Source organism: Salvelinus sp. IW2-2015, linkage group LG31 (assembly GCF_002910315.2).
Source record: "Salvelinus sp. IW2-2015 linkage group LG31, ASM291031v2, whole genome shotgun sequence".
Lineage (NCBI taxonomy): Eukaryota > Metazoa > Chordata > Actinopteri > Salmoniformes > Salmonidae > Salvelinus > Salvelinus sp. IW2-2015.
The window spans coordinates 12,270,081-12,286,574 of NC_036870.1; the positions used below are offsets into that span (position 1 = coordinate 12,270,081).

Consider the following 16,494-nt stretch of genomic DNA (forward strand, 5'->3'; position numbering starts at 1 on the left):
ATAAATTCAAAGTATTTGCTTGTAAGTTGGCTGAAAATGTTGTTGAAACCAGTAGTCATGGCAAWTTTGATTAATTTGAAGTTATAMATTTGAAGTTAWWTCTGTTGGAGTTTACATTATAGGGATCAGGCTGTTCCTCTATATTACATCACACCCTGGGAAACATTTTCCGACAGGAATTCTGATCGGTTTTATGTATTAACTCCAACAATYGAAAAGTGAGGTCACTTTGCATTGGGACTTTTGATGCATATACTAATGCAAATCCCAATGTTGCATGTGGTTACGTTGTTGCTACCTGCCCATTAATTTAGSTGTTAGAATGAGTSAATTCAGAGTYTGGAGTGCTGGTTACATTTACTACTCTTCTGGTAGTCTAAGCCCAGACGTCACACATTATCCTTAATAATACACTCCTCATTTCCTCCTCTCTTCTGTAACACCACAACGCTCCTCTCTCCATCATAACCTCGTCCTCCTCTTTCTGCCCTACCTTCACACTCCTCTGTATTCCTCCACGGTCCCACACTTCCGAATTCTCCTCCTCACGTATGAATCGGACAATTAGAATCATTGCTCGTGATTAACAATTTACTGCAGTCTATTAATCATGGATGCCCCCTGCTTGTGCACAGACACGTGTGCATASYCACACACACACACACACACACACACACACACACACACACACACGCTTGTTCTTTCAAGCATTGTGCTCCTTTTGATACCGTTGGTTTTATTTGTAAGTCCTGGATTTCGCCTTTTCTTCAGTATTGCTATTGAGGTTTGAACGGTTTATTTAATTTAGACCTTGACCTTATGGTTAATGTCAGTCTCTCGCTCTCGCTGGGGGGAACGCCTCTAGGCAACAAGAGCTGCTCAGCTGTGCTTTAAAGACCCTCCAAAAAAGTGACATCATCTGATTCTAAAGCCCCACTGAGGTCGCAATGATCAGTGGAGTAGAGGAGGGTCGAGTCTTTGTCTAGAGGGGGATAGTGGGTGTGGGTAGCTAGACACTATGGAGATACAGTYAGAGGAAGAGAAAGATGACAAAATAGAGTAGGGAAAGGGAGAACATGTCCTTGGTGGATCAGGAGAAAGAGAGAAGGGAAAGCAGAATTGGATGCCAGAAACTGATGATACAAAAAAAAAATCTAAATGGTTTACCCGTGAGGTATGCCAGGAGGTATGCAGACAAGCGCCTGCTGTTCTGAATTCCCATGGCCTGCAGGGAAGTCACTCTTCAGAAATGTCCCAAACAGTCTGTTTGTCTGGCACGCTTGCTCTCGACTCTCAGTCTGGGCCCTAGCTATGGATCCTTTGTCTCACTGTTTGTCTCTCTGTTAGCAGCTCATTCATACCCCATTTCCTCACTCTCTCTCTTCCTTTCACCATTTCCTCTCCCCTTTCTCTCCTGCCTATCCATCTCTCTCTCGTCTTCCTGCTACCTTTTGATTTCTTTTCTCTTTAACCCCTTTTTTTCCTCCTCCCCAATATCGGGGTATCCAGTTGGTAGTTATAGTCTTGTCTCGTCGCTGCAACTCCCGTACGGACTCAGGAGAGGCGAAGGTCAAGAGTCGTGCATCCTCCGAAACACAACTCAACCAAGCCGCACTGCTTCTTGACACAATGCCCACTTAACCTGGAAGCCAGCCGCACCAATGTGTCGGCGGAAACACCGTACACCTGGCGACCATGTCAGCTGCGACAGAGCCTGGACTCGAACCKAGGATCTCAAGTGGCACAGCTAGCACTGCGATGCAGTGTCTTAGACCACTGCACCACTCGGGAGGCCCCTACCTTTGATTTCTAACCCACTTCCTGTCCTCAAGTAACCGTGTTTGCAACTTTCATTTTCTGGCCATTTTGGTTTTTCCAAAAGCTCTTAAAAGCCTCCTGTCTGTCACACAACTGGACAAGTGCCTGCTGACCCAATTTTMACCTCCTGCACTGTTGCTAAGCCCCTCCAACAGATTTCACTGCTGGATATGAATATTGACTGGTAACACAAAGCTAAATCCCTGCACATGCAGCTTACTGGTGGCCCAGGGTGTGGCTGGCTGCAGGCTCAAACATCTGGGGTCATCCAGTCAAGAACTAGCCTGGTCAAACCAGACTTAATGTTGCACTCACTATTGCTTCCAATGGTGAAGGTCTAGTTTTACCAGGCTACTAGTTTCCGCCAAGGTGCATGAAGGCTAATGAAGGCAGCTATGCCGAAACCTGTTTTTTTTTATAGTAAAGCAAGAGGATTTATAATTGTACTTCCATTTTCCTCCAAGAGAAAATCTTGTGCAGAATTATTGTAGTCGATAGCTGGGGCCTCTCTGTCATCTTTGTTTTATAACAGAGGTAGGTAACCTTAAGCAAATGTGACTATGCATAGTTATTCCTGACCACTGAGGTTGGTTTGGGCTTCAGTCACAGATTTGAACTGTAGAAGGTGGCTTATCAGAATGCAGATGTGAATCTGATTATGTTTAAGTCAAATATTATATATGTTTGGGCTTCTTGTGGTCAATTTGCAGTCTACAAATTATTTGTAATTATGTTCCGGCCCCCCAACCATCCGCTCCAGAAATAAAATCGTCCAGCGGCTGACTCTAGTTGATGATCCCTGGTTTACACTAAAAACGACAAGTAACTTCCATGACATTTCCCATGACAACGGCATGCATAATTGAGGGTATTTATTTTTGTTTATGCATCTGCATCAGTGGCTTTTTGTGAATGCTCTATGTGGGTGTGTTTTTAGGAATGTTTGTAAGTGCATGAACATTCAGTATGTTAAGTGTTTATAGTGTAGTTCCTATACTTATTATCCATGATGCTGTGGAGTTTTACATAGAACTCACAGGAGAAAAGGAGAAACTCTCCAAAGCTCTTGAGGCCTCATTATAGCTGTGATCAGTGCAGCTGTAGAGCAGTGTCTGTCAACCACACACATGCATACACGCACACGCACAGACACAGATACGCATACACACACTTCTGCCGCCATGTCTGACAAAAACATCTCTCAGCCTCTCTTTACACTGAAGCTTTCTCAGAATAGGCATCCCCCCACACACACACCCTCCGGTGGTTGCTGGCGTCTGGTTAAGGGCTGCTTGTGTGGAGATGGTGGAACACACATCCTGTTCTCATCCGCTCTGGGGTTCCTGGGCGAACTCTGAATTCCAATCAGCTCCATCTGACCAGCTCGATGGGAGAGGGGCCCCGCTGTTGCCAGGGCGACCCATGACATGGGCCACCTAGAGAGAGAGACAGAGAGAAAGAACAAGATATGGATAGAAGTGAGGGAAAGGGAGATGAGTGTTATGCAAGAGAGAGACGAGAGTGGAGCAAAGACTAAATAAAAACCAKGTTTCCATGGTAGTAAACATACACACAAAGTAACAATACAGACATACAGTGGCAAGAAAAAGTATGTGAACCCTTTGGAATTTACTGGATTTCTGCATACATTTGACAACAARAGACAAACTCAGTGTGCTTAAACTAATAACACACAAATTATTGTATTTCTCTTGTCTATATTGAGTACATCATTTAAYCATTCAGAGTGTAGGTTGGGGAAAGTATATGAACTCCTACTGTAGGCTAATGACTTCTGGAAAAGCTAATTGGAGTCAGGAGTCAGCTAACCTGGAGTCCAATCAATGAGACGAGATTGGAGATTTTGGTTACAGCTGCCCTGCCCCATATAAAACACTCACAAAATGTGAGTTTGCTATTCACAAGAAGCATTGCCTGATGTGAACCATGCCTCGAACAKAAGAGATCTCAGAAGACCTAAGATGAAGAATTGTTGCCTTGCATAAAGCTGGAAAGGGTTACAAAAGTATCTCTAAAAGTCAGRCCGGTAAGACAAATTGTCTATAAATTGAGAAATTTCAGCACTGTTGCTACAGGGTAGTTAACCCACTGTTCCTAGGCCATCATTGAAAATAAGAWTTTGTTCTTAACTGACTTGCCTAGTTAAATAAGGTAAAATGTATAAAACACTCCCTAGGAGTGGCTGTCCTGCAAAGATGACTGCAAGAGCACAGCGCAGAATGCTCAATGAGGTTAAGAAGAATCCTAGTGTCAGCTAGAGACTTACAGAAATCATTGGAAGATGCTAACATTTCTGTCGACAAGTCTACAATACGGAAAACAATAAACAAGAATGGTGTTCATGGGAGGACACCATGGAAGAAGCCACTGCGGTCCAAAWAAAACATTGCTGCAATTCTAAAGTTTGAAAAAGTGCACCTGGATGTTCCACAGCGCTACTGACAAAATATTCTGTGGACAGATGAAACTGAAGTTGGGTTGTTTGGATGGAACACACAACACTTTGTGTGGAGAAAAAAAAGGCACAGCACACCAACATCAAAACCTCATCTCAACTGTAAACTATGGTGGAGGAAGAATCATGGGTAGGGGCTGCTTTGCTGCCTCAGGCAGCCTGACAAAGACAGCTTGCTTTCATCGACAGAAAAATGAATTCCCCAGTTTATCAAGACATTTTCCAGGAGAATGTAAGGCTATCTGTCCACCAATTGAAGCTCAYCAGAAGTTAGGTGATGCAACAGGATAACAACCTAAAAGACAGAAGTAAGTCAACAACAATTGCTTGAACAGAAGAAAATGGAGTGGCCCAGTCAGTCCTGACCTCAACCCGATTGAGATACTGTTTCATCCCAAGAATATTGTGGAACTGAAACCGTTTTGTAAAGTGGAATGGTCCAAAATTCCTCCTGACCATTGTGCAGGTCTAATCCACAACTACAGAAAACATTTGGTTGAGGTTATTGCTGCCAAAAGAGGGTCAACCTGTTATTAAATCCAAGGGTTCACATCAGTTGAAGTCGAAAGTTTACATACACCTTAGCCAAATACATTTAAACTCAGTTTTTCACAATTCCTGACATTTAATCCTAGTAAAAATTCCCTGTCTTAGGTCAGTTAGGATCACCACTTTGTTTTAAGAATGTGAAATGTCAGAATAATAGTAGAGAGAATAATTTATTTCAGCTTTTAATTCTTTCGTCGCATTCCCAGTGGGTCAGAAGTTTACATACACTCAATTAGTATTTGGTAGCATTGCCTTTAAATTGTTTAACTTGGGTCAAARGTTTCGGGTAGCCTTCCACAAGCTTCCCACAATAAGTTGGGTGAATTTTGGCCCATTCCTCCTGACAGAGCTGGTGTAACTGAGTCATGTTTGTAGGCCTCCTTGCTCGCACARGCTTTTTCAGTTCTGCCCACWTTTTTTTTATAGGATTGAGGTCAGGACTTTGATGACCACTCCAATACCTTGACTTTGTTGTCCTTAAGCCATTTTGCCACAACTTTGGAAGTATGCTTGGGGTCATTGTCCATTTGGAAGAGCCATTTGCAACCAAGCTTTAACTTCTTGACTGATGTCTTGAGATGTTGCTTCAATATATCCACATAATGTTCCTTCCTCATGATGCCATCTATTTTGTGAAGTGCACCAGTCACCATTTGCAGTTGCAAACCGTAGTCTGGCTTTTTTATGGCGGTTTTTGAGCAGTGGCTTCTTCTTTGCTGAGCYGCCTTTCAGGTTATGTTGATATAGGACTCGTTTTACTGTGGATATAGATACGTTTGTACCTGTTTCCTCCAGCATCTTCACAAGGTCCTTTGCTGTTGTTCAGGGATTGATTTGCACTTTTCGCACCTAAGTACGTTCATCTCTAGGGGACAGAAGGTGTCTCCTTCCTGAGTGGTATGACGGCGGCGTGGTCCCATGGTGTTTATACTTGCATATTATTGTTTGTACAGATGAACGTGGTACCTTCAGGCGTTTGGAAATTGCTCCCAACCAGACTTGTAGAGGTCTACAATGTTTTTTTCTGAGGTCTTGATTGATTGATTTCTTTTACCATGATGTCAAGCAAAGAGGCACTGAGTTTGAAGGTAGGCCTGGAAATACATCCACAGGTACACCTCCAATTGACTGAAATGATGTGAATTAGCCTATCAGAAGCTTCTAAAGCCATGACATAATTTTCTGGAATTTTACAAGCTGTTTAATTTAGTGTATGTACACTTCTGACCCACTAGAATTGTAATTAAGTGAAATAATCTGTTTGTRAACAATTGTTGGGAAAATTACTCGTGTCATGCACACAGATGTCCTAACCGACTTGCCAAAACTATAGTTTGTTAACAAGAAATGTGTGGAGTGGTTGAAAAACGAGTTRTAATGACTCCAACCRAAGTGTATGTAAACTTCRGACTTCAACTGTACTTTTTCCAACCTGCAATGTGAATGTTTACACCGTGTGTTCAATAAAGACATGACAAATTATAATTGTTTGTGTTATTTGTTTAAGCAGACTGTGTCTATTGTTGTGACTTAGATGAAGATCAGATCAAATGTTATGACCAATTTATGCAGAAATCCAGGTAATTCCAAAGGGTTCACATACTTTTTATTCCCACTGTAGTTTAAACATTGGCAACAAGACAGAAAACCCACTACTTACTCAAAGATAGGCATTGTGCCTCTGTCAATCGGTCCCTTTGAACATTTGAACATGAAACTATTACAGTAGCGAGTACAAACATTTTCAAACTAGTTTTTTTTGTACTGGTCCCCCATGGGAATCGTACCCACAACCTTGGCATTGCAAGCACCATGCTCTACCAACTGASCCACACGGGACCAAGAAGGTATTGCTCTCACTCAGGTTAGTCTTTGGACTCTTTACAACACCGACTACAGTGTGTGTGCATGTTTGTGACTACAGGGTTGGTGAAGAGGCGATCTCGCTCAGGTTACTCAGAGATTGAGTCAGTACTGAAGAGATTGTAAGTAAAAACGTAAGCAAGACTTGCCTGAGCCAGAACAACACTAAGTATTGCCCCATTCTAATAGATGACTTACAAAGAGGTTTTGAAGGAAATGCCGCCATAGATGTTGTGACCAATACAGTTGTGTTTTGTAACATCAAAATGGCTGTCAAAACAACAGGGTTCAGAGGGTCTTGAGTGGCGGTTCTGGGGGGGGGGGGGCAGTGCCCCTGTGACAACAATTTTGGACCCCCTTGTGGCCCCCCTAAATGTGGAGTATGAAATAATTTGTACATAACACATTTTTTACATCCGTTATTAGACAGTGGCAACGATGAATTGATTGCGATGAAACGATGGTCTTTGCCTGCAATGCAATGCAGTGAAGAAAACGATGACAACAATAACGTCTGTACTGGCCCCTCTAACAGTACAACTGGCCCAGCTTGCCCCCCCACCCAAGTTGAAATGGTCTAGAACCGCCACTGTTGAGTGATGAAGTACCACAGTACATTCGGAAATATTCAGACCCTTGACTTTTTCTCACATTTTGTTACGTTACTGCCTTATTCTAAAAATGGATTAAATAAAAACAGAGGAAATCTACACACAATAGTCCATAATGACCAAAGAGAAAAAACATTTTTTGATTTTTTTGCAAATGCATTAAAAGTTCAAAACAGTAATACCTTATTTACATAAGTATTCAGACCCTTTGCTATGAGACTCTGAATTGACTCAGGTGCATCCTGTTTCCATTGATCATCCTTGAGATGTTTCTACAACCTGATTGGAGTCCACCTGTGGTAATTCAATTGATATGGACATTATTTGGGAAGGCACACCTGTCTATATATAAGGTCCACAGTGACCGAGTGCATGTCAGAACAAAAACCAAGCTATGAGGTCGAAGGAATTGTCCGTAGAGCTCCGAGACAGGATTGTGTCGAGGCACAGATCTGGGGAAGGGTGCCAAAAACTTTCTGCGGCATTGAAAGTCCCCAAGAACGCAGTGGCCTCCTTAAATGGAAGAAGTTTGGAACCACCAAGACTSTTCCTAGAGCTGGCTGTCCGACCAAACTGAGCAATCAGGAGAGAGAAGGGCCTTGGTCAAGGAGGTCGCTCTGATAGAGCTCCATAGTTCCTCTGTGGAGACGGGAGAACCTTCCAGAAGGACAACCATCTCTGCAGCACTCTGCCAATCAGGCCTTTATGGTAGAGTGGTCAGATGGAAGCCACTCCTCAGTAAAAGTAGCATGACAGCCTGCTTGGAGTTTGCCAAAAGGCACCAAAAGGACACTCGGACCATGAGAAACAAGATTCTCTGGTCTGATGAAATGAAGACTGAACTCTTTGGCCTGAATGCCAAGCATCACGTCTGGAGGAAACCTGGCACCATCCCTACGGTGAAGCATGGTGGTGGCAGCATCATGCTGTTGGGATGTTTTTCAGCGGCATAGACTGGGAGACTAGTCTGGATCGAGGGAAAGATGAACTGAGCAAAGTACATAGAGATCCTTGATGAAAACCTGCTTCAGGGTGCTCAGGACCTCAGACTGGGTTCACCTTCCAACAGGACAACAACCCTAAGCACACAGCCAAGACAACGCAGGAGTGGCTTCGGGACAAGTCTCAATGTCCTTGAGTGGCCCAGCCAGAGCCCGGACTTGAACCTCTTGAGAGACCTGAAAACAGCTGTGCAGCAATGCTCTCCATCCAACGTGACAGAGCTTGAGAGGATCTACAGAGAAGAACTGGAGAAACTCCCCAAGTAAATCAAATCAAATTTGATTTGTCACATACACATGGTTAGCAGATGTTAATGCAAGTGTAGCGAAGTGCTTGTGCTTCTAGTTCCGACAGTGCAGTAATATTTAACAAGTAATCTAACAATCCCCAACAGCTACCTAATACACACATCTAAAGGGGTGAATGAGAATATGTACATGTAAGTATATGGATGAGTGATGGCCGAGCGGCATAGGCAAATATATATAAAATACAGTATATACATGTGATATGAGTAATGTAAGATATGTAAACATTAATAAAGTGGCATTATTTAGAGTGGCGTTGTATAAAGGGACTAGTGACCCATTTAGTGGCCAGTTATTGGGTCTCAATGTAGGCAGCAGCCTCTGAGTTAGTGATTGCTGTTTATCAGTCTGATGGTCTTGAGATAGATGTTTTGATAGATTACAGCTTTGATGCACCTGTACCTGTAAATACAAGCTTGTAGCGTCACAGCTAAGAAGACTGGAGGCTGTAATCGCTGCCAAAGGTGCTWTAACAAAGTACTGAGTAAAGGGTCTGAATACTTATATAAATGTCATTTCATTTTTTTACTTTTAATAAATTAGCAAAAATGTCTAAACCTGTTTTTGAGGGGGGGGGGAATTATTTAATCAATTTTCGAATAAGGCTGTAACGTAACAAAATGTGGAAAAAGTAAAGAGGTCTGAACACTTTTCGAATGCACTGTACTTCTACTACAATGAGTGTTTTCAAGTTTGTCACATACAGTCTACAGACACCAATATTGAACCTGAATGGACAGTCAAACAGTAAAGAGTACTCTGCACTGTACATCATAGAGATCAACATACTCTTTTTTTTCTCCATGCAAGAACATGGCCACAGTAATGGAATACTTTATTCAGATTTGTTCCTAATATAATACCTTGTCGTGCTTAATATTCTACACAGTGAAGCGTTCCCTGACTGGTTTCAGTGTCTATATCAACATCAATCCAACTATATTTCTGTTACTCATTTTCAGTGACTCACAATACACAATGCTATGCACTGTTCATTAATAATTTGACCCTTAAATTCACTGATTGTGTTTATAACTAGCTAACATATTGCACCGCTTATGTTAATTTACTATAGTTAATATAGAAATGCCATAGAATAGTTTTCCTTTATCAGAATACCAAATATTCCATCACWCATGTTTGTTGCTCTTATCTATCCATCTCTTAAAAATTATATTTTCAGAGAAGMTCTCCCCCTGTGTCCTTAACCTCACCTTTCTCCTCACATCCATAGCCACACCTCAGAACTAGTTAGCACTTTATTTCGCACCACTATTTAAGGTATGGCAACTGCTCGGCCTCTGCCCTCAAGGCGCTACTGACTGTAGTGCGTATGGCCCAGTACATCACTGGGACCAAGCTTCCTGCCATCCAGGACCTATATACCAGGCGGTGTCAGAGGAAGGTCCTAAAAATTGCCAAAGACTCCAGCCACCGTAGTCATTGACTATTCTCTCTGCTACCGCATGGCAAGCGGTACGGAGCTCCAAGTCTAGGTCCAAAAGGCTTCTTGTTAAGAATAACAGCTTCTACCCCCAAGCCATAAGACTTCTGAACAGCTAATCAAATGGCTACCTGGACTATTTRCATTGAKCCCCCCCCCCCTACTCTCTGTTTATTATCTATGCATAGTCACTACCTCTGCCTACATGTACATATTACGTCAATTACCTTGACTAACCTGTACCCCCACACATTGACTTGGTACCAGTACCCCCTGTATAAAGCCTCGTTATTGTTATTTTATTGTTCCTCTTTTATTTTTTACTTTGGTTTATTTAGTAAATATTTTCTTAACACTTATTTTTCTTAAAACTGCATTGTTGGTTTAGGGCTTGTAAGTAAGCATTTCGGCGCATGTGCCAAATAAAATTTGATTTGATTTTGAATACCAGTTAAATGTGTACTGTCAAATAAAGTGCCAGCCGAAGCTTAGATCCAGGCTGGTGCCACAGCTGTCAGTCACTTTTTAAACTGGGTCACATGCTTAGTCCAAATGTAGGTCAGTGGTGTTGTGTGTTTTCCAAAACGCGCCGGGTAGAACATGGTGTAGAACATAGTGTAGAACATAGTATAAGCCGTTGCAATAGGATTACAGTAACTTCAACTTCCTCATCTGACTGACTGTATGTGGCAAGGCCCCAAGAAACGTGAACAGGGAAAAGATTTGAAATACTTTGACCAAGTCCATCCATTTTACAAGGTTAACCAGTTTTCCTGCTTTTTAGCACATATTTTTGACAGCCTTTCATCTTCTCACTTTAGGCAGGGAATTATGCTTTTTGATGGAATACAACCTTCTGTTTCATTATGTGTTTTCATTCCGCACGTGTTCTTCATTTGTTTGTTGAAGGCAGTTTTTAGAAGGCATAATCTACCTGTTAGTAAGGCTTTCAACCCATCAGTATTGAAGGAATGAGGTGAATAACGATGGAAAGGAAATTTTCTAATAAAATGAATAAGATTTCCATGCTCTCTCCCTGTCCCTCATTCCCCTCCTCGCCCCTCTCAGAGGTGTCCCCGGTGCTGGCCGGCTTCCTGGGCGCCGGGGTCCTGGTGGTCTCGGTCACGGTGGCAGTCTTCCTCTGGACCTGCTGCCAGCGTCGGTACCGTCAGATGATAGGCAGCTACAAGCTCCAATCGGGACCCTGCGACCCGGCCGTGGACCCGCCCTACAAGTTTATCCACATGCTCAAGGGAATCAGCATCTACCCGGAGACACTCAGTAACAAGAAGATCGTCCGCGTGGGTCGACGCCCGGGCTCCTCGCGAAATGGCGGCGGATCCGGCGTCGAGTGGGGTCGTAATGGCGAGCGAGGAAGAGGGGGAGGAAGGGTGATGCTGGTAGACGCTGACCCAGAAACTGGCCTGCTCAACGGCTCCACCCACCTGCAGATGAGCCACCTGCTGCCTCCTGCTGAACAGCCCAGGCTAGAGCGGGCGCTGCCCATCCGAGCCGACTACTGCTGCCTGGAGAGCAGCTCCGGAGGTAACAGCAGTAGCAGTAGCTGTGATGCCAGCAAGACAGCCTCGCCCTTTACCCCGTGCCAGGGGGAGGGCACCACCACGCCGCACGCTGCCCTAGGCACCCTCAGCCTGTCCGTGGACTACAACTTCCCCAAGAAGGCGCTGGTMGTGACCATTGTTGGCGCCCAGGGTCTGCCGGCCGTGGACGAGCAGGCGGGTAGCTCGGACCCCTACGTGAAGATGACAATACTGCCAGAAAAGAAGCATCGGGTCAAGGTGAGTCTGGTTCCTCTGGAGGTTTCTTCCTACCTACAGGGTTGATCCTTGATTTGCTTTGTTGGGTTTGCGGTTTAGGTATTTGGGGTTGCGGTCCCAATTAGCCTAYTACTTTTATTATTGAATTATTAGAATTTTCATTATTACAGAATTAGATAAAAATAAGAACATTATTTTTTATTTTTTTAGTATGCAAACATGATTGGGGCCCTGGGCAAGAAAAGTTTGAAGACCCRTGCATTATCCCTCTCATTTTGTATTYTAAAAGAGTTTTGTCACTAACTGTTTAAGTGTTACTGCAAGTGTAACTGTTACTGTAAGTGTAACTGTTTAAATGCTATTGTCACAATAGCAACCAGACTGAAATATGACCAATTGCTCTGCAGACCCGCGTCCTGAGGAAGACCCTGGAGCCAGTGTTTGACGAGACGTTTACGTTCTACGGCGTGGCCTACAGCACACTGCCCGACCTCACACTGCACTTCCTGGTGCTCAGCTTTGACCGCTTCGCCCGTGATGATGTCATCGGGGAGGCGGCAGTGCCTCTGGCCGGGGTGGACCCCAGCACGGGACGAGTTCACATCACCCAACAGATCAGCAAGAGACACATCCAGGTGAGGAAGGAAAGGATGGAGGGAGGAGAGAAGGAATTACTTGTATTTATTACCTTTTGTAGAAGAGAGAGAGAGAGAGAGAGAGAGACTTAGAATGAGGGAGAGACTCACTCTAGAATGAGGCCGGGTGAAAAGGGGAAAGGGGAATGGGGTGTGGTAAAAGAGAGGCAATTCATAGAGAGATGAGTAGACAGAATTTGAGGTAGAGGGAGGAGTTGGAATGGTAAGGAGGGAGAGAAGGATGGAGAAGTGAACAGTTTGAGGGGCTTTTATGGCCAGCAACACTAGAGATGAAGAGGGGGGGATAATGAGAGAGAGGAAGAAAAGTTGGCAGAAAGGCGATACATTTGCAAAATAAATGTCTACAGATTTCAATATGAATGATGAAATGGTATAAATAATATATTAACCAATCCTGGCTGTTTGCTTTTTAGTTATTGCAGATGTCTCACAAACAATTCCACATACACACATGCAGCTGCAACGTGTGTGTTGACTGGAGGCCCATTAGGCCCATAAAAGCTGAGAGAAGCCGGTCTTATCTCTGACTGTAGGAAGACATCCATTAGAGTCGGCCACCGCGAAACAAAAGCCTTCATCCCCACATCATATACACCATGGTCCCTAACTGACAGAGAGAGGGGAAAGGGAGAGAGAGAGGGAAAGGGAGAGAGAGAGGGAAAGGGAGAGAGAGAGAGGGGAAAGGAGAGAGAGAGGGAAAGGGAGAGGAGAGAGGGGAAAGGAGGAGGAAAGGGGGAGAGAGGGGAAAAGGGAGGAAGAGAGGGGAAAGGGAGAGGGTAGGGAGAGAGAGGGGAAAGGGAGAGGGTAGGGAGGCGAGAGGGGAAGGAGGGAGCGAGGGGAAGGAGGGAGCAGAGAGGGGGGGGAGAGAGAGAGCGAAGAGAGGGGGAGAGAGAGGGGGAGGGAGAGAGAGGGGGGGGAGACGGATATGAGGAGAGAGGGGGAGGAAACCGAGGATTGAGAGAGAGAGAGGGGGGGAGACCGAGATATGAGAGAGAGGGGGGGGGGAGAGGGGGGTTTAGACAGAGCAGAAAGATGGAGACGAGGGAGAGGCAATGGAAGAGAAGAGAGGGTAATGGAGAGAGAAAGAGAAATAGAGGGGTAGGCTACTCCCATTGACAAGAAAGAGCCCCACACTTAGCGCAGAGAGGAGAGGACTGAGAAGAGACCTCCGCACAACACAATCTGCACTGAGAAAAGATTACAGAGGAACCTGAATGCATACCACACACACACACACACACACACACACACACACACAACACACACACACACACACACACACAGAGACTCATTCAGCACACACAACCTGTTTCTTTTCCACTCTTCGAAGACAGTAGCAGACACACACACACACGTGCACAGTCATGCCCACACGACCACATGTGTAAACACATTACATGCATAAGTATCATTCCCAGTGCCAATGTAAGCCTGTCAAGCGAGGCAGTACAGATATGTATACACACATGCATAATACCTTCCTCCCATATACACATACACCCACTCCAACATTCTCAATTTCATCTCCATGCAGTCACACTATTTCACATCCCTCTCTCTCTCTGCCTCCTATAGAGATTTATCAGTACATTCTTCTACCATTTCCTCTCTCTTTCCCTCCCTGTCTCTCATCTTCCTCTCTGTTATCTGTCTCTCTCTACCCCCTCTCTCCCTTTCTTCCTCTCCTTCCATCTCTCTCTCTCCTCCTTATCTCTTTACTCCTTCGTTCAGAAGAGGGCCTTAAATTGAATTCCCTCCCATTTTACTGCAGCCTGAAGCGGTTTAGAGACGAGAGGGAATCGATCTTCCAGTGGAGAGAGAGAGAGAGAYAAGGAACAAGACATAAATAGGAGAGGGAGAGACAGATTAGTTTGAGTAAATGGAAAAGAGAGACATGGGTGTCTACTGATGAAGAGGAGAAAGAGTGTGATGCTGCTGAACAAATGAAGAAGGAAAAAAGACTGAGTACACGAGAAAGAGAGAGATGGATGATACAGTAGTAGGGGACGAATTAGAGAGAAGGGCGTTATTGAACGGAGAGAAAGCGAGATGGCGCTGCGATAAAAAGGAGTGTGGCTGGACCATAAGTCCAGAGGAGACGTCCATGAAACTTTTATCGGGGAGGGGGACTTAAGTGGAGGGGGAAGCTTAAATTATTGAAGTGGGGAGCAGWAAAGACGTCACACTCATTACGACAGCGGTAGCTCACACACTTAGTGGTTGTTCAAAAAAAGCTATTACCCGTTTAGAACATAAAAAGGTATKTTTTGAGCATTGTGATTCTCCACCATACTACAGGAGCGCTAAAACGCATCAAAACTCCCGTTCAGCCCAAGGCGTRCAAAATGTCACGTTGGTTTATATGGCAGCACTAGCTCCTAGCGCTGTTAGGATTTTTCTCTCAGCCCATCTTGACTAATGATGCCATAGGAGACTTAAAGAAATAAACCAAGCGCAAACTGAGTTTATGGTATGTTCATTCATATAATAAAAAGTATGAGAAATGCTTGAAAGTATGACAAATGTACCATTTGCATTGTACGTTAGAGAAAATATTTTTGAAAGATTAAATTGCCAGGGAACTAAGCAACGCTAAAAATGGTGGGTCATTTTCTGCATTTCACTCCGCAGTGAGTCTATGGCATGTTCATTTATATACACAAAAGGTGCTTTTAAGTATGAAATGTACCATTTACTACATGAGTACTTCAGAATATAGTCAAAAGGAGTACAGTGTTAGGGAACTGAAGTATTGTACACTACAAATGGTTGTGTACAGACTGCAGTGGTTTKAGACTATTTTTATAGACTAGTCTTTCTCAGAGCAGAGTTCCCCTAATGGGGATTCTAAATGAGATGTGGTGTTAAGTCCTGCTCGTTAATGAAAAAGCTACAGATGCACTGTACTAGAGAAAATTAGGAGGCTATCTATTTACGTCATACTTTGCATGCAGATCCCAGTGCAGATGGTAGCGGATTTGCACACGCACGCATGCCAACACACACGCGCGTACGTCCCGGCCCGGGTAATTCTCTAGTTCTTCTTTTTTTAAGTTCAAGCTCAGCCTTGGGCCGCCTCCCACAGTGCGTTGCCATAGTGACACCTAGGTGTAGTATATAGGAATTCACGAGAAAGAGAGTAAAACGGAGAGCGAGATGAACAGAAAGACATGGAAAGCCGCAGGTCTACATACAGTATATTACTTTAACGGAATTTATCTATGGTGTATGAAGTGGGTAGTGGGTTATGGACGTATAATGTCTGCCCTATTTGTGTGCAAGGCAGGTTTTGTGTGTATGAGTGTACTGTATGTGTACTTTGTGTGTTCTAACTAGGTTTTCTCCCCGCAGTGTGTATCTACATTCTAACCCTGCGTTCTCTCTGCAGTGTGTGAGCCGTGGGGAGCTGCTGGTGTCTTTGTCCTACCAGCCTGTCACTCACAGGCTCAATGTGGTGGTGCTGAAGGCCAAACACCTGCCCAGGATGGACATCACTGGCCTGTCAGGCAGTAAGTCACACACACACACACACACACACACACACACACAGTGGAGTAGATACTTTTGTACCTGTTTCCTCCAGCATCTTCACAAGGTCCTTTGCTGTTATTCTGGGATTGATTTACACTTTTCGCACCAAAGTACGTTCATCTCTAGGAGACAGAACGCGTCTCCTTCCTGAGCGGTATGATGGCTGCGTGGTCCCATGGTGTTTATACTTGCGTACTATTGTTTGTACAGATGAACGCGGTACCTTCAGGCGTTTGGAAATTGCTCCCAAGGATGAGCCAACTTGTGGAGGTCTCAATTTATTTCTGAGGTCTTGGCTGATTTCTTTTGATTTTCCCATGATGTCAAGCAAAGAGGCACTGAGTTTGAAGGTAGGCCTTGAAATACATCCACAAGTACACTCCAATTGACTCAATTGATGTCAATTAGCCTATCAGAAGCTTCTAAATCCATGACATAATTTTCTGGAATTTTCCAAG

The 16,494-nt window shown here is 44.1% G+C and overlaps 1 protein-coding gene across 2 annotated transcripts in view; it reads left to right on the forward strand.

Annotated features, from left to right (window-relative positions):
• Positions 1-16,494, forward strand: part of syt11a (synaptotagmin XIa) — a 32,611-nt gene that overhangs the window by 6,214 nt on the left and 9,903 nt on the right. The window contains exons 2-4 of one of the 2 annotated variants that reach the window (XM_023976220.2): positions 11,140-11,870; positions 12,257-12,484; positions 15,894-16,014. In XM_023976220.2, the coding sequence (XP_023831988.1) occupies positions 11,140-11,870; positions 12,257-12,484; positions 15,894-16,014 (1,080 nt within the window). The remainder of the gene's footprint in view (positions 1-11,139; positions 11,871-12,256; positions 12,485-15,893; positions 16,015-16,494) is intronic. The other variant, XM_023976221.2, reaches the window with a different exon arrangement.